Below are 17,785 nucleotides of genomic sequence, written 5' to 3'. Positions count from 1 at the left end.
CAGAAGTGGCATTCACTTGTCCTCACTTATTTTTCTGAAATGAATCTTTTTAAATGGCTTGAAACGCTGAATGTCGTTGCAGTTTCACAATGATGTTCACAAGTTAAGCAGTAGGCTGGTCAAACCCAGTGAATACTGGCTGTGTGACTAGACAGTTTACACAACATTTAGCCACAAACTGTTCTTTACTTTTTTCTACTCAATGACAAAGCAGATTAATTGGTTGAATATGGGCCACTTTCCGATTGAAGATAACAGTGTAAAATTGCAAGACAGACTATAGCTGCACTGCCAATTTATAGGCCATGTTTTGTTTCCCACATGATAAGAAAGATTACGAGGTGAAGGCTTCTTGCTGAGCACAGCTTAACTTACGTAAATGGTTGGCGTAGATTATAACACATTGATTGATTGATTAAAGTAGAATTGATAAGGCTTTTAGGAACCAGCTGCCGTCAGTGCGAGCAAACCACAGAGCATTCAGCTGAAAGTTGCCAGTTGACATGGTCACTGGTTAAAGTGAAACCACTGACCATCTTATCTGGTGACTTTCACGGAAATGTGTTGTGGTTGTCGTGGTGATGGCAGCTGTTGAAAACACAAGCATAGGTGTCCTCCTAAAGTCTTGTTCAACACAGTATATATTTATTTGGTCCTTTTTGTATAACATTATGTAAATTAAATGGTGTCACCAACAGGAAGCATTCACATTTCCCGGCCAGTCACTTTCCTCTGGTGCCGGGACTCGCTCGCTATCTTGGGGGGGGCTTTTCAGTCTGTTCCTTTAATTTTATATAGTGGCGTAAATTCCAGTCTGGGGGAACACGTACTACAATCTTAACAGAATTACTCATGAGAGACCAGTGGTATTTACCAATACTATTGTTTCCTCAGTTTCACTTCACTGTCATGTTTATGTCTGTTTTTGACATTTGTTTTTCAACAAATTTGTAGACACACTAGCAGCATGGCTGCAAGGATGGCGGATGTTGGTCAGACTGAAATATTTCAACAACTATATGTTGGATTATGATGAAATTTTGTACAGACATTCATGGTTTCCAGATGACTAAGTCTAATGACTTTTCCTCCTGCATCACCATTAGGATGCCATTTGTTTTGAGTGAAATGTCTCAAAAATTGGACGTATAGCCATGAGATGTGGTACAAACATGTCCCCCTTCATATCAACGGTTATGTACATGTAGTTTATAACCAAATACCTGTAAAACTAATGACATTACTCTCAGCCTCAGCTGTACTTTGTGTTTAGTGCTAATTACTAAATGTTAGCATGGTAACTTTGACCACAGTAAACATTCTATCTGTTTATCATCAGTATCTTAGTATTTTGAGCATCTTACCATGGTGACGTTAGCTCAGAGCACTGCTAGCATGGCTGCGGCCTCTCAATGAGTTTGCAGATTACTTTGTTGATTAATAGATTAATCATTTGTTATTAGCAATGTGAAAATATTGCAAAAGAATATATTACACAATTTCTGAGAGCCCAAGGTGACCTTTTTAAATGTCTTGTTTAGCCCAACCAACAGTACTGTTAACAAAAAGCAACAAAAACCACATTTTAGAAGTTGGAATCAGCACATGTTGTGCATGAAAAATGACTTAAACAGTGAACCCACTATTAAAACAGTTACTGGTTAATCGAATAATCATTCCAGCTCTATTTTTTTTATACTTTTTATGCTATATAACATTTCTCAACACTTAAAAAAGCACAACACAAATTATGAGTGTTACTTACATGCTGTTCATTTCTCGTGTTTACAAATCAAATCTATTGTTCCAGCAGTTTGCAGTGGTCGTTGCAAGCAAGCGTTTAAAAAGAGTAAAACCTGCTGGATGGGTTCACCTTTTGCTTTGATTTTCAATGCAGATAATGCACATGTGAAAACACATGCATTTAGTGTGGCATGACTCAGGAAGTGGGTGATGAAACAACAAAGGTAGAGAAAGCAGAAGTGTGTCTGGCACAGCTCAGACAGTCAGACTAGCACCCTGAACTTTCGACTGAGAGACTAGCATCCGTGAGGTAAGGGCATGAAAATATTTATTTAACATTTATCCACTGTACAAGATACCTAATACTACAATAGTGTAAGTTAGACTTTTAGTGTGTTACAGTGAAATGTTAATATTGAACCAAACATGAAAATATAGCATTGTAAATACTCTAAAATTAGAAAATATAAGAAAGGAACACGTTTAAGGAAATGAAAAAATATCTGCAGACTTTTAGTTGGAATATTGTAAATGACATTGATTTGATTGGAAGAATCTCTATTTTGATCACTTTTATAAGCTAACAACAGACAATATATTTATCCGCAAGCCGTCTATGTAATTTTTAACATGCAATACATAAGAAAGACTATTTTTGATCGTATCAATACCAATTGTTTGTGTAAGCCACATAGCTCAGAGCTATCTTTTTTGTACTCCTCAGAGTATAGCTTTGTTTTTCACTATCACAAACTGACATTTGCCTTCAGCGACTGTGTAGTAACTCGTTCCACTATGAATTTAGTTGTGCATAATCAAATCTAAAACTTAGATGCTAATGGGACTCTTTGTTGGTGTTTACTAGAGACAAAAAACAAAACGCCACATTTCTTTAGATCTTGTTGACGGTGAAAACACACTGCTAGGTTTTCTGCTGCAGGTGTCTCATTCATCAAGAGTTTTTCTTTTCAATCTCACTGATTTTCAATTCAAATGTACTTATCTGAGCATGCAGAGCATGAGATTTAAACGTGCATATACAAAATATGCTCTCTCAGTGTCTGGCAAAAACAAAAACCACGTTCACAGCTACTGAACCCACACAAGTGAGAGGTTTCAGCTCGGTAAAGTGGTATATCTTATACACTATGTTTCTGTGTGGGAACAAAGACTGATGACAGGAAGGAGATACATTTCACAGAAAACTTAAACTTGGCCTTGGAGTGAAGAGCTGTTGAAATAAAACAAGATCTAATTTTTTCCCCCTGCAGCAGATACATCACCAATATGACAAGCAACTGTTCATTTGAAGCGGTGGACCATGTGATGAGATATTTGGAGTTGGTCATCTACATGCCCATATTCCTCTTTGGTCTGGTTCTCAATGTGGTCGCGCTGTTAGTGTTCTGCATCTTTCTGTGCAAATGGACTGAGTCAACTATTTACATGACCAGCTTGGCTCTGATGGACCTGCTCCTTCTCTTCCCTCTTCCCTTCAAAATGCACGCCGCTAATCACCTCTGGCCTGCTTACCTTCAACCTCTCTGCTCGTTCTTGGAAAGCCTGTATTTTGTTGGAATATATGGCAGCATCTACACCATCATGTGTATAGCTGTGGACCGATGGGTGGCTATCTGTCACCCGTTCAGAGCCAAACAGCTGCGTTCACCCAGAGCGGCTTTAGGGACCTGCTTAGGGGTCTGGGTGCTGGTGCTGGCCGCAATCTTCTCAACCATCTATGGCTTCAGGGAGGCCGGGAAGACGGACTTCCACTGCTTCCACAGTTTTTCAAAGAAAGGCTGGAGACCTCTGGTGATCAGCTGTCTGCTGGTGTTTGGGTTCCTGGTTCCTGCGCTGGTGGTGATTTACTGCTCCGTCAAGACCATCTGGGTGCTTAAGCAGTCTGGCCAGCGCAGCCCCACAAGCCGTGCCTGCGTGAAGATCATCTACAGCAGTCTGAGTGCCTTTTTGCTGCCTTTCACGCCGAGCCACCTGGGCATCTTCCTGCAGTTCCTGGTGAGATAAACAGCAGGTTCATTTTAAGAAACAGTTATACAGATTAAATTAAACAATATGTGAAAGTGGCAAAATAATCTCACCTTAAGGTTTATTGAGTAGCTGTCATGGATCTTTTGATTATATCACATGAGTTTGCCCATTTCTCATGGAATCATAGATGTTTAAATTTCTTTTTTTTGGACCACTTTGAGGATTTCTCATCCATGTTGGCTCAAAAAGTAAACAGATTCATTCCAAAATGCAATATATCCATTAAAACCCAACCTGAAATTCTACAGCCGTTGTACACAAATCACAAATACTTTTTAAAATGACTTCAAACTTATATTAAATCAAGTTCACGGGGGAAGGAAGGCATTCCCTCCAAAAATCAAAGCATGCTGCTTCATCAAAGTACAAAATCAAACCTACATCAAGAGCACCTGCTTTGTGTTACATCCTGTCAGACTAAGCTGCACATCCTAACTTGTTTTTTATACTAAATGAAATTGTGCTTCTACACAACCGTCATACAGGTCAAGGTCGGGGATTTAGAAATACTGACGTCTTTTTTTGCGTCATATTTTTTACATGTTTTGGATAGAACATGGCAAACCAGGAGACTTAGAGTTATACTGTGGGTTGATTATTTCAGACACGTTTCTTAAGTGACTCATTTTTTTAAATTCAAATCTTACAAAAAAACTTTGTCCACAGAAGCAACGAAAGCAGCCACTTTGAGACAAGTAGAATGTGAAGTATGAAATAGTAATTGGATTTTTTAATTCGTTAATCAAACATGGCATGTGTAAAAATTTTCTTTCAACCACAAAAAAAGCTGTCAGACATATACACCACAGGCTGGCGTCAAAACAAAATGTGTTACTGATGCTATCCCGGCAGACTATTCCTACTCACACTGCTGCATCACCTTTAGTGTTATTGTAAGCTTTCAAATATATGATTCTTATACATGTAGGTATGTTAGACTAAATGTTCCTCTAATCCTTCACAACATCACAGGTCCACCAAGGTGTGATTCAGGACTGCGGCGCCAAGGCCAGGATCAGCCTGTTCATACAGATCGCAATGTGTTTGTCCAACATCACCTGCTGCTTGGACGCTCTGTGTTACTACTTCATCGCCCACGAGGTGAGGAGCACCAAACACACCTTCAGGTTGTCGATCAGCCAAAGAAGAGCCACCTTCAGCACGTCAGAGGTCTGAAAATGGGACATGGACAATAATAATTTGTCATCAGAGGACTTTTTGAGAGTGAAAACTAGATCTTGAAGAGGAGCCAGTGATTTGTTTCTGTAGCTGATGTAGCATATGTATGAGTAATAATGGTTAGACGTGCAGCAGGAGTGAGATCTTAATTAATCACTGAGCTGAGAATAAAGCTAAAATGTGCAATAGTAAAAGAGCTGTCATGCACTGATATGCAATTTGGTCAATTAACAGGAAGCCAGATGGCAACTCTGTAACCTCAATACTTTCCAAGAGCTTTGACACCCAAAATGGAGGTGCAAAAACAAAATCCAACAACAAGCTACAAAGTGACTAATATCTAGAATTATTCAAGGGTCGAGCTTTTGAGAAAGCTCAGGGTACTCTCAGGTTGTCTTGTCATACACACCGATGACGAGTGAGAAACTGTGGGGGTAGATTCATTTTAAATCAGTGAAACAGAAGCTCATTTTCACCAGAGTTTTGCTGACTTTATGTTTAAGAAGATAAAAGATACAGCATGTAAAAGACGCTTTTTCTGCTCCGGAGCAGCCGTCATGAAGACAAGATCAAACACTGAAGATCAGGGCAGAAACATTTCAGACAGATACAAGCGGTAAGTCATGAAGCTTCATATAAGACACAATAAGCAGAGATATTATCTACATTAAATGTAGATTTACATTAAAAAAGACAACTTGAAACAAGTAAATTAGTAAAACTAAAGGAAGTGAATTGAATTTACACATTTATTCAAATATTAATTTCCAAATTTATTTATCTACTTTATGAATAAATCACCATGTAGACCTCACAAACAGCTTGAAACACAGAAATTAAATTAATTCATATAAATTTATATTTATGACGACTTTTAAAGAATAAACCTGAATTGATGTTTTGTTAATATCTTGATTGTTGATATTTTCATAGTTTCAGCACTTCGTGACTTACTTAAAAAGAAATTTCTTATCAGTATCTATCATTAATTAAGAATTAACTGTAAATAAATCCTCAAAAATATATTTAACTCATGAGCTGTGGGTATTCTGACGTGCTGTTTTTGTAAGAATTGGTTGTGGAGAGAGCTAAATTGTGTAAATCACTATATGAAAAAAGCGCGGGGCCGGGTAAAAAGTGTTTTCAGAGATTATTTTACTAGAATAGATCCTGGATGTATCCCTGGAATAATTAAAGACAACTCACATAGCATTCAGTGAGATTACACATTTATAATAATTAATATGAATGAACAAGAAAACTCCTGTAAAGAATTTGTTATGGATGCGAATTCACCACAATATTTACAGTGTATATACAGTAACTATGTTAATGCTATTGGTCGTGATATATGTTCATATAATTTTATATTAGCTTTTATTTGGTTTTCTTACAATGTAGCTTCAATCATGTGCAATAATAATGATAATCAAATTGTTAAAGGCCAGCTGTTCGTGCAGTCGGCCGGGCCTGTGCTACGGGAACGATGACAGACTGTTGTGATATGAACGTGTTTACAGGAGGATCGTAGATTTATTTGAATGCAATCAAAGCTGAATACAAAAGGAAGGTTGTACATACAGTATATTTTGCTATTTTCTAGCTTATTTTGCTCATGTTGAACAGTGTCATCTTCTGGCAGTGATGGAAGGTGTTCATTAGTGTTAATGGCTCTCGACTGGGGGAATTATGTACATTAATGCTGGTTTTTTTTTGTATAGAATAATCTATCTGTTGAAAAGCTCCTTTTCTAAAACTAGAAACAAGACATGAAACTGTTGTGTTTCAGTTTACTGACATTACTTATGTCTCGATAATTTCATTTCGCACTGTAGCCGTAGCCTCCTCTTTGTTGAATTTTAATATTATTTGTTGGCGCCCAATTCTGTTTTGATTCTCTTTCTTTCATTTTGATATGATTCCCTTCATCTTGAGGTTCAAAGGGTTTTTTTTGGAGATATGGAGCTTTTTTTTTTTGTCGCGTCTGATCTTTTTTTGAATGTGACAATAAAATAAGCCAAGACAAAAACACAATAATGTTAAATCTTGAAAAATGTGTCAGAGCAAAGTCAATAACAGGAGGATACTGTGGATTTTAACCTACAAATGCTTATGTAAATGACATTGTAACAAAACAAAAAGCTTTACGTTTGCAGCTGACGTCTTCTGAAACTTGAAGCTCAAATATACATTCTGACACGATACGTTGACTCATACATCAAAGAAAATTACAGAAATAGTAACTTTAGTCAAGTTTTCTCAACTTTTTGCATGACATCAATTTCGAAACAAAATTTTCTTTCATCTATTTTAATGTGAAATATAATTAATCACACGGGATTCCTCACGTATGCAGTTTACCACGATGAAGCAGCAGTTTTCTGTTGTGTAACAACAATCATCTATGTGTCCTTAGCAACACTTTAAAATATGTGTAGGATGTTCCAAAGAAAGTGAAGTGATCAGGGCCAGATGTTTGTCCCAGTCTGTGAAGGCGGTGAGGAAGTTCACTTTGTTTCCCTTTCTAAAAACTAGCTGCTTTTTAAAAAGTGTTTACATGGTGGTACAATCTACAACCCATGATTTGCAGATAATAAACCATCAAAAGACAAAAAAAAGTTTGATTATTTATTCTTAAAGCAGCAAGATATTACAAGAAGAATCGACTGTACAGCTAAATAAGGTATCCGAGACAATGAACATGAGTACATATCACAGGTCTCTCTCAACAGAGACTGATTTGCTCCAGGTTGTATGTAGAGAGACACAATCATAAAGTTAATAATGCCAAGATATGAAGGATTGGGGACCAGTAAGAGCTAAAGACAACAGGCAAATCCAAGTGAAGAAGAGGAAGAGCGAGACAAAATGAGTTTTAGCCTTTGATATCATCTACAGTAAGTGATCTAAACTATAAAGCATTCTTTCTAAATAATTCATATGTTCTTAACACTTAGCATAGCATCGCTGACTGCAGACTTTGGTTCCTTCTGTCACTCTAAAGCACTGCTACTGATTACAGTCTAAAGCCATTTATGTCCACAGAGTAGGAAAGTGTGATACAAAAAGAAATAAAGAGACAAACCATAAAGAAATGATCATTCACAAAACAAGTTGATTTCAGATAAAAATCTATGCATGTAACAATATGAAATCAATTTACAGTATATATTGCTTAGGAACAATCAAAGTTATATACACCATTCATTAATGATAAAAATCAGCAAAGTAATGTCTACATGAGGTATGTTTTGCCATTTTCTGACATTCAAAATTAAATAAAATAACAATCGAGAAACAAATATTCACTGAGTGCATTGTGCAAGCAGCCTGTACATCACCCACAGTGCACTGAGTTACTAAATAAACAACACAAGGACGAGTCTAAATTAAAATTTAAATCAAATCCTCTGATGAAAATGTCACAAACTGACACACATTAACATCTTTTGCACAAGACAAGCTATGGATATATCCAAACACATGTAACGTCATCCAAATATACAGACCATCAGATTAAAAAAAGACATTAACATTGTACATGAACAATAAAAGAGCATTTCCAACTTGAGACAAAAAAGGAAACAGAAACTGTCTGACAAATAAGTTGCTCTTAAAGTGCAGTTAAAAGCCTAAAGAATTCAAGAGGTATGGTTTGAAATTGGCTTCAGTGTTGAATGGCTGAGATTTCCACCTCAGATTTTAGACACTGTTGCAGATCACGGTCTCCACCACAAAAGTGTTTTCGAAGTGACGAATGCTGTGGCACTTCTTTGCCTCGCGTCTCTCAATACCTGGAAGAGATCAGAAGACGCGTTTAGAAAATCTGTTCAATACTGAAAGTGGAGATTTTGCAGATTTCGTATTGTTTCTACTGCTATGATGCCCACGGCACACATGTTGAATCAGCAGTGGTCATCCCCGAAAAAAATCACATCCATATATGTACTTTGGGGGAAGTTTGTTGCATCATTTCTAAAGGGCTCATGCCAATCAAAGGCTGCGACGACAGAGATATCACTCATGTGCATCACTGCCTCCTCCACAGTGTGTGGACGTGTCCACTGCACTATGAATGACTCACACAGCAGGAAGTTCCCAAGCTGTGCCCACACACACACACACACACACACAAACATTGAAATGAAAATCAGGTTGCCAGGCTGTTAGAGGAGGATTTTACACTGCAGACACACTGTCTGTCTGAAATGTTCACAAGGAAGTCCCTATTTGGTTCTGGTTGTATTTGTCTTCTGCATGGTGCATCACTCTTATTTAGCTCCTACACACCAAACCAAACACCGGATTCCCTGTGACTAACTGGTGGAATACTTTCCTTATTGGGTACAGAGAGATCACAGTGACCCGGCACATGTCACATGACTCAACATCTCACAAGTGTTGGTGTGAAAGAGGGTAATAAATTGGCAGAAAGTAACCCACTCGTCACTGATTATTTAGCATCTCATGTTGGCAGAGAGACTGAAAAAGGAAGTGGATGTTTGCACTTACGTCTGCGCTGGTTGCGGCGTCTGAGGCGGTAGGTTTCTTTTCCGTAGCAGAGCCTGTGGATGAACGGGCCCAGCTGCCTCATGTTCCTCACCCTCCCTGTAACCACCATTTCCTCCTGGATGATGTAAGTCTGCGGAAGGTACGTCCCTCTCTGTGACAAAGAGACACAAATGAATCACTCAGTCTGTCGCTCTGTAGGAGGAGCGCTGCCAGACGGGAAGATGGGAACGCTCTGTCTGTCACTCTTAGGAAGCCATTTATCTCTAACAATGCTTTTTACAGCAGCTTCATCTGTGACATCAGCAGCGAGTGCCTCACCTTGACATTGACGAGCAGCTCCCACAGGTTCCGCGGAGGCATCACCAAGGTTGTGTTCAGCTCGGTGATGTAGCACTTGTCCAACGCAATGTCATGATAAGCTGTGAGGCCCTGGAAAAAATGAATACATGTTCAAACATAGACCATAACGAAAACACTTAAAAGGAAAAGTCAGTGAGAGGAAACCAGTGAACATTACTGATATAACTACAGTTAAGGATGACTTACCCTCTGAAAATCATGGATGATATCGGCAGGGTCGCTACCTCCAAAATGTGGCACAGGTACGCTGATCTGTTCATAGTTGTCGTCAAGGTAGATACCGACATTCTCCTCAAGTTCTTGTCGGCCCCTTAGAGGAGCGTACACCGAATCCTCATAGATAACCCGGCAGTGGAACAAGCTGTCCTCTGGGATCTGCTAATGTCACGCAACAGAGCTGAATTAGCATGTGGCACATCATCATTTTTTAATAGTGTTTTACATTCTGTGATATTTGGGTCCGGGACGTAAAATGCAATTAAAGGAAAGTAGAGACAACTGACCTGAGGTATGAAGTAGTAGCGATAGACATAGATAGAGGCCAGGACCAGTCCTGACATGAAGACCACCAGGCCAAAGGTGAGGCAGCAAAGGCCAGTTGGAAAAGGCTTCTTGGACTTGACAGGAAGAACCAGCTGCTCCTGTAAAGAGAAGAAGAGTTTGGTTAGAGGACAGATCAGGGTTGACACTGTGTGTATGAAGTCATAATCTGTGGAAAAGCACAGCCCACACCCTTAGAGTTTTAGTTTCAGTCAAAGTGATGCAAGGGATGTGTGAACATTTGATATGATGGTGAAGCCACATAAAATATGTACTAGATTTAAAATATTTCATGAAGTACTTTAAGCGATTGGTAACAGTGTGGACTTAACTACTTCTGCAGCTACAAATATTGAGGAAATATCTCAGTGCTTAACTTGAAATTAATTATATTCTGTACCACATTGGAACAGCTGTGGACATAATGTCCTCTCACATGCTTCCTCGTACAAAGACTAAATTGTAGCAGAGTTAATTCTGACAAGAAGCAGTTGCCAAGTCGTTAGTCAGGCAAGGAGATCTGGTAGACGTAGGACGGACTGGGATGAGGCATGCCAGACGCCCACCCACAGTCTATCAAGCAATCTGCTGCCTCTCTCTACTACTGTTGCTATGGAGAACGGAAGCAAGGAGAACAGATTGTGCCAGGCTCTGACGATGGTGCTGGCACGTGGACGTCTGGGTCTATTCTTAGACGCCTACTTCCACGCTCCTTATTTGCAGTTAGTTTCCCGGCGCCCTCAGTGGGAGTCAAAACGAGAACAATTGCGTGGAGCCGGAGTCCCTCAGCAGAGGTGGACTTATTAATAGATCTACACACATTGGCTCTGACGCCTTGCCTACGATGTCAGCCAATCAGAAGCCACGCAGCCTTTGAGATCATGCGTTATACGTAACAATCAGGTAAGCAAAGTGTTTGCAGAGGTGATGGATGCGTCATCAAGTGGGATTTGTTGCGTACAGTGTGTTGGCAAAAAAAGGATGAGAAAGGATGAGGCTGAGACATGCGTACATCCACAGTGTGTCAGATATCTAATTATTAACTATTCCTGGGATTATTCCAGAAAGGAGGCTAAGGAAAGCTGCGCTCACTGTGATGAGTCTGACTTCCTCAACAGTTGATGATTCAGCTCAGAGCTAACGTGATCAGTCTAATTCAAGGATTAATTAAACTATCAGGATAACATCATGAGCACAATACAGTACACAATTTACCTGTCTATGAACTTTTAAAAACAGTTTCACTCTGTTGTGAGCAGGACAGAAAAATCAGCACCAGACACCAGCCAAATGCTGGTAAAATATGGTAGATTTGCTTCACTGACCAGCCAAAAAACACCCAATGGTAATCTATTGAGTGGCTGGTAAAATTTGATCTGGTGGACAAAAAAGTTTAATTTTGCACCCTGGTTGTGAGGATTGTAACACCAACTGAGCTCTATATTAGAGTTGGAGCCTGACAACTTGGTGTAACCATACTGAAATAAGTTTCAGGGCATCAGCTGCCATTTTAACATAAAGAGGTGTTTAATTCCTTTCTGAAACCCTGCATATCTTCAAATTGATTTAAATCTAAGGAGAAGTTCCTCTAGATCCAATTAGCTGGATACAGGAATATCTAAAACTATAGTAAGACTGGAGCATTTGTTCATGTTTTTGCTAATTTCAACTCCTGGCCTTTTCATTTACTGCTTATTTTGAGAGAGAAGAATAAAGCTGCCGCTTGAACATGCCAGGTGTGTGTATACAACACTCTCACTCACAGGCTCATGAGTTCTCAGGCGCTATCTGCAGGAATCACCTGGTATAACACCTGATGACGTCACTAACTGGTGCAGTGACGCATCTGACAGCTCTTGTTTTCTCAGCTCGACAGAGGCTGTAAAAAAACTGAGGCTATTTGCAAACCTTTAGCGCCTATAGTGATAAAATTAGATATTTTTTAAAGGAAATATTAACATGCTATAAACCAGGGCATAATGGTGTCATATTATGCTGAAGGCACACACTGGACAACCATCTGCAGTGTGTCCTCGAGCTGGCCAAACAAGGTGACGTAATGTCAACATCCCCAGGCAGGGATGGCCTGCACTGCTGGGTCTATTCCCCTGTTATTATAACATCACTACATACATACATTTTTTGATATTTCACATATATTTGGCTTATTATAAATGCACCAGCAAAAGCAAGACAATAAACTACAGAATATGGTGTAATTTTAAATCATTCAGTTGCACAAAGGTTATAGATAATTACAGTACAGACATTACATTTGCATAATTAAAATATAATGGATTATCCGTATAAAAGTTCCCATCAAGTGACATGAAGATGCATGAATAGACAGAGCAAATATCACAGCTAAAAGTAAGCAGAATAATCCAGTTAGCTTTAACCTGTGCACGAGAGAGTATAAGCTACTTATGCCATACTGAGACATGTATTTACAGGAGACAAAATGCCACAACACGAAACAAAGGATTACAAAGTGTGCAAACTCACGTGAGCCTGAGGTATAATGATCTTGTCTCCATCGCTCTCTTTGTCGGGCTTCTGCGCCGAAACTGGCTGGAAAGTGATCTTCACCATGTTTGTGATTGTTCAGTTGTGTGTTTGCTTTGTCTCGTAGCTGATTAGTGCGCTGCTTTCATCCACCGGAGCCGGGAAGATTATATAGCGGCGGCTGAGTGTCGCCCCCGGGGCTCAGTGACCTCACAAGAGCGTCTCCTCTGACGAACAAACAGTGTGTGGGTATGAAGGAAAAGCCGCCTCGCCGCTGTCAAAATAAAAGTCCGAGCCGGAGTAACACGCTTAAATATGAAATGATATGATACGCTATGCAGTGTTAATGTGGTCTCAGTGTACAAATAATAATAGTTGAATGTTTAAATGTGTTTCAAGTGGATGAATCACATTTTATATTCAGTTTTTTTAAATATTAAACTATGGCGCGCCTTTACTCTGAAGGCCAGCGCCAGATATGGTAGTGGTTTCCGTGTTTTATTTCAAGCTGCAGCTCCTCTTCTGTTCTCAACACTATCATCCGGAAATGTAGGGACGTTTCAAACTCTCAGCCAGAGACTACACTGCAATAAAGTTAGCAGCAGCTCACCACTACTACTACTACTACTACTACTACTGATAATAATAATCATTTATTTTTATAGTCCTTTTTTAAACTTATTTATGGACTCTTCATATAGACATGTAGCATACAGAACACTATGTACTGGGACTGTTGGGCAGTATATCGATATTATATCGATATTGTGATATGAGACTAGACATTGTCTCAGATTTTGGATACCGTAATATAGTGATACGGCATGAGTGTTGTCTTTTCCTGGCTTTAAAGGCTGCATTACAGTAAAGTGATGTAAAATTAGGGCGAGATGAGCCACCCTTCCCATTTAGTGGTGTAGAGGGACAACTGTAGGACCGAAATTTAGCTCATCCTCTTAAGTTGTTAAAATTAAGTTAACATCATGTAAAATGATGTAATTCTTGTAACTCTGTGTAATATTAGCCATTCCATGTTTTTAGAAAAACACTCACCTGTAAAACACTTTGAAAAAAATGAAGACTGTGATAATTAGTCATGTGACGCAGATGCATTTATCACACCTGTGAGTACTCATGTAATTTTGCTGAGTAAACCCAAAGAAGCTACAGGCGTTGTTCGCTCCTAATAAAGTCACAGTAAAGTAATTTCAGTGTGTGGTGGTTAATTTTGATCTTCACCTCAGATGTTTCTGCGACCGACCAGCACCTGACTGGAAATACTGGCTGTGCATGAGTTCTGTTCACTGATGTAAATGTCTGCTCTATTATTGTCTTTACCCCCTATGTCATTATATCCACATCACTGATGATTATTAATCAAAAGTCTCATTGTGTAAATATTTTGTGAAAGCACCAATAGTCATCCCTACAATATTGTCGCAATATCGATATTGAGGTATTTGGTCAAAAATGTCATATTTGCTTTTGTCCATATTGCCCAGCCCTGCTGTGTACTGTGAATTGTGTTTGCATTGTTATGAGTATCTCATGTCACGTAATGCAATTTGAACATTTAGTATGTTGTAAACATGTAATTAGACCTTAAAGTAAATCTTTTATTTCTGAAATGAATCATTGCACTACAGAGTGGGGTTTTAAGGGTGAAGAAAAAAACTAGGCTACTAAAACAAAACTAAACTAACCTTTAACACACACCAGTCAAAGTAATAGTGGTGTACTGAACTACATATCTCCCCTAGAAATGTACATTTGTGCAGACATACGCACAGCTCTTATGTTGAATTTGGACATTTTAGGAGATTTGAGTTGCTGATACAGTCGAATTTTCTCAAAAGCTCCTCTGATAAATTATACTAGGAATATATTTGTATACTCTAAATATAGGGATTGAGTCTTTTCCTGCTTTCAAGCTGCTTGTTCATCTCTAGAGGCTACAGGCTTTTCGCACTCTTTACACATGAGAGTGCTGTACTTGACAAATGGCTCATAGCTCCCAATTCACATTAGTTTTTTCTTTTTTTTACAGCATGAGAGGGGCACTAGCCTAGTCCTCATGGGTGTACTGATGGCTCACAATCAAGCATGAAATAGGCCAAACTGACTAATGATGCAATGTGAGAATTAGCAGATATATGGCCTATTTTGGTGAATAGTACTCTTTAAAAGGCAATACTTAAGAACGACCATTAAAAGGTAAATGGTGAGGTATGTCAGAATCAAAATCATCTTTATTGGCCAAGTATGTTTACGCATACAAAGAATTTGACTCCAGTTTAGTAGCTCTCAATGTACTTACACAAAATAACACAGCAATCTTCAGACATGTGGTGAAACTGTGTCTGTGAACTGTAAACAGTATACAAAAAGTGCAAAGAAGCCTGAAGCCCAGACTATATTTTGTTTTTATGAGCAGAGGTGTTTGTTGTCATGCATTTTTAACCTAGATAAATGGTTTATATTTACTGATTTTTTTATTTGTTCTAGCTGTAGCAGTAGAAGTTGCTAGCCGTTATTTGGGCCCCTATTTGGTATAATTCATCTCAGCAATTCATGTTTTTATTTGTATATAGGCTCAGTTGGGACAAAAGCTAACAGGACCACTGATGATGATCGGCGGGTACGAGCTTTGCACGCCCCCGATGCTTCTTGCTCTCGTAGCCAGTTCACCTATTCATATGTAAATGAGCCGTCATATATACCTAGCACATGCCCTCTGGAAGCGGCATTAACGAGCCCAGTCTCTCCGCAAGCTTTGTTGGCCGCTGGGCTCGCCCGGCCATCTGTCCCATTGAGAAGCTGTAACGGCTCTTTGGATCCGGAGGGCTTCTGGCAGCGCCTGGGTTAAACTTCCACAACATGGCCCCCATTCGTAACAACACAAACGGAATGGATAGAGGTGATAACTGCAATGGAGCCAAATCTGACAGAAAGGTAACGGCATGTGTGGGTACTTATTGTTCAATATTGTTGTTTTAACCAGCTGAAAACTGACTAAGTAACTCCCATTTTGTCCTCACTGTTCTGGCAGATGAGGAAACCTCTGGTCGAGAAGAAAAGAAGGGCTCGCATCAATGAAAGTTTACAAGAACTCAGAGTTCTCATCGCGGACGCAGACGTAAGATATTAAGCACAAACTGTTAGGCCCCTGCTGTCTGTAGTGTTGTTCTCTACAATTAATTAAACTAACATTCTTGAAATAGCTAGCTACTGTTGCCAACGCTAACTGATCTTTTTTGTCACTCAATGCAGTTACAATCAAAGATGGAGAATGCCGAAGTGCTGGAGATGACAGTGAAACGGGTGGAGAGCATCCTGCAAAACCGGGCTCAAGGTAAACGCATACACATAACATGTATTTACTTGAAAGTATTTGCCAGTAAACATAAGTTCAATAAATATTTTTTAAAAATTTACATAAAATGAAAAACTTAAACTAGTGTATTATCCTTCCTACTTACATATCATGCTTCCGCCAAACAATATAGTACTTTAAACTTAACCTACCAATCAATTTATAACGGTTAGCGCATTAATATTCTAATCAACTGTACTGCGGCCGCAGGTGCGCGTGTGCATCTTCAACCGCGGCTCAGCCAATTAGAAACGAGCACTGGACTTTAACGGACTGTCTGTTATAACGGTTTTTTTAACGGTTGTTGTATGTTTTCTCTCTCTAGAAATGGGCGCTGTGAACCGGGAGGCTTGTGAGCGTTTCGCGGCAGGCTACATTCAGTGTATGCATGACGTGCACACTTTTGTGTCCAGCTGCCCGGGAATAGACCCAACTATCGCCGCTGAGCTGCTGAACCACCTCCTGGAGAGCATGCCCCTGAACGACGAGGACCGCCTCCGGATGATGCTGCCGGACGCCGCGCTGGTAGAGAGCCCCGGCAACAACAGCACTTGGTCCCTGCCTGAGAGCATGTACACGGCCCTGGTGTCCCCGGCCCCCTCCTCCGTCTCCACCGATGACCTCTGCTCTGACCTGGATGAGACTGACTCGGAGCAAAGCCATGTTTCTTCTTCAGAGGAGGCTGATCAGCATGATGTGTTGAGCCTGCCTTCTCTAATATACCCAAAGTCAGTTTGGAGACCATGGTAGATCGTTTAAAAAAAAAGAAGCATGTTTTAAACTACAGTAGATGATTTAATGCATTGTGCTAGGATGTTGTGTACCATAGGCCTCAGTACAAGACAAAAACACTGCTGACAACTTGTTGAAAGGCATATGAGAAGCTCTTTGTGTAATTATTGGGGAACTACAATTAAACTAAAATGTATTTAATAAATAAAATATGTAATTAAATCAGTTTTACATGGGTCAGTGACCTGTAGGGTCTTCATTTGGAGGTGGCCTGCCTTCAGTGGGGTGCATATGTAAATATTTACCTGTTGAATATTACTAGGCTGTATGTATAGAAGGTAGATGTCCCGTTAGGAATACATTGTTAGCTGTGTGTAAATTATTTCTTATTTAGGATGTCTTTAACATTGTATTTATACATGTGAAATGACAGTAGGCTACCTCATCTGATTTGCCCAAGCTTAAACTCTTCACAGACTTTTCAATAAATCTTTTTTTTTTTTTGGACAAATCACTTGTGTAAAAAGTCTATTTTGTGCAGCAGCTCTTTCAAAAATAAGCTACATTTCACACACACAAGGATCCCACTTACCACCCACCCACCCACGGCTGTTTCAAGATATTAGTTATTACTCTGCAATTGTGGGCCATTTGTGTGCACTCACTCTCTCTCTCTGTCTCTCTCTCCAAGATCCCTCAACACATCGTAGGCATTTGTGAGGTGTGAAATGAGTAATCCACACAGTCCTTATATAGGCCTAGTTGAGGACTCGACAAATGGGTTTTATAACT

General features: G+C 39.5%; 3 protein-coding genes and 1 long non-coding RNA gene across 5 annotated transcripts; 2 read left to right on the top strand and 2 right to left on the bottom strand.

The window, feature by feature from the left end:
• Positions 1–1,770: 1,770 nt before the first annotated feature.
• On the top strand, positions 1,771–6,065 carry LOC121908469 (G-protein coupled receptor 55). Its single transcript, XM_042428506.1, has 3 exons — positions 1,771–2,053; positions 3,015–3,759; positions 4,765–6,065. Exons 2-3 carry the CDS (start codon positions 3,031–3,033, stop codon positions 4,966–4,968), a joined length of 933 nt encoding a protein of 310 aa, XP_042284440.1. The 5' UTR covers positions 1,771–2,053; positions 3,015–3,030; the 3' UTR covers positions 4,969–6,065.
• Positions 3,673–16,574, bottom strand: LOC121908474. The gene is made up of 3 exons (XR_006099241.1): positions 16,368–16,574; positions 4,851–4,964; positions 3,673–3,756 (listed from the first exon to the last, which is right to left on the bottom strand). It is a non-coding gene; the product is annotated as an uncharacterized LOC121908474 (long non-coding RNA).
• On the bottom strand, positions 7,587–13,153 carry itm2cb (integral membrane protein 2Cb). Of its 2 annotated transcripts, none has more exons than XM_042428508.1 (6): positions 12,889–13,153; positions 10,347–10,484; positions 10,030–10,218; positions 9,802–9,912; positions 9,484–9,634; positions 7,587–8,765 (listed from the first exon to the last, which is right to left on the bottom strand). In XM_042428508.1, exons 1-6 carry the CDS (start codon positions 12,973–12,975, stop codon positions 8,674–8,676), a joined length of 768 nt encoding a protein of 255 aa, XP_042284442.1. In that variant the 5' UTR covers positions 12,976–13,153; the 3' UTR covers positions 7,587–8,673. The 2 variants fall into 2 exon arrangements, with proteins under 2 accessions (XP_042284442.1, XP_042284441.1); XM_042428507.1 differs by having other exon boundaries at positions 10,030–10,221; positions 12,889–13,147.
• Positions 15,755–17,508, top strand: LOC121908471 (transcription cofactor HES-6-like). Its single transcript, XM_042428509.1, has 4 exons — positions 15,755–15,840; positions 15,938–16,024; positions 16,159–16,240; positions 16,587–17,508. Exons 1-4 carry the CDS (start codon positions 15,766–15,768, stop codon positions 17,009–17,011), a joined length of 669 nt encoding a protein of 222 aa, XP_042284443.1. The 5' UTR covers positions 15,755–15,765; the 3' UTR covers positions 17,012–17,508.
• Positions 17,509–17,785: the final 277 nt, after the last annotated feature.

The sequence above is a fragment of the Thunnus maccoyii genome, chromosome 12 (assembly GCF_910596095.1).
Source record: "Thunnus maccoyii chromosome 12, fThuMac1.1, whole genome shotgun sequence".
NCBI classification, from domain to species: domain Eukaryota; kingdom Metazoa; phylum Chordata; class Actinopteri; order Scombriformes; family Scombridae; genus Thunnus; species Thunnus maccoyii.
This window is presented reverse-complemented; position numbering and strand designations above follow the sequence as displayed.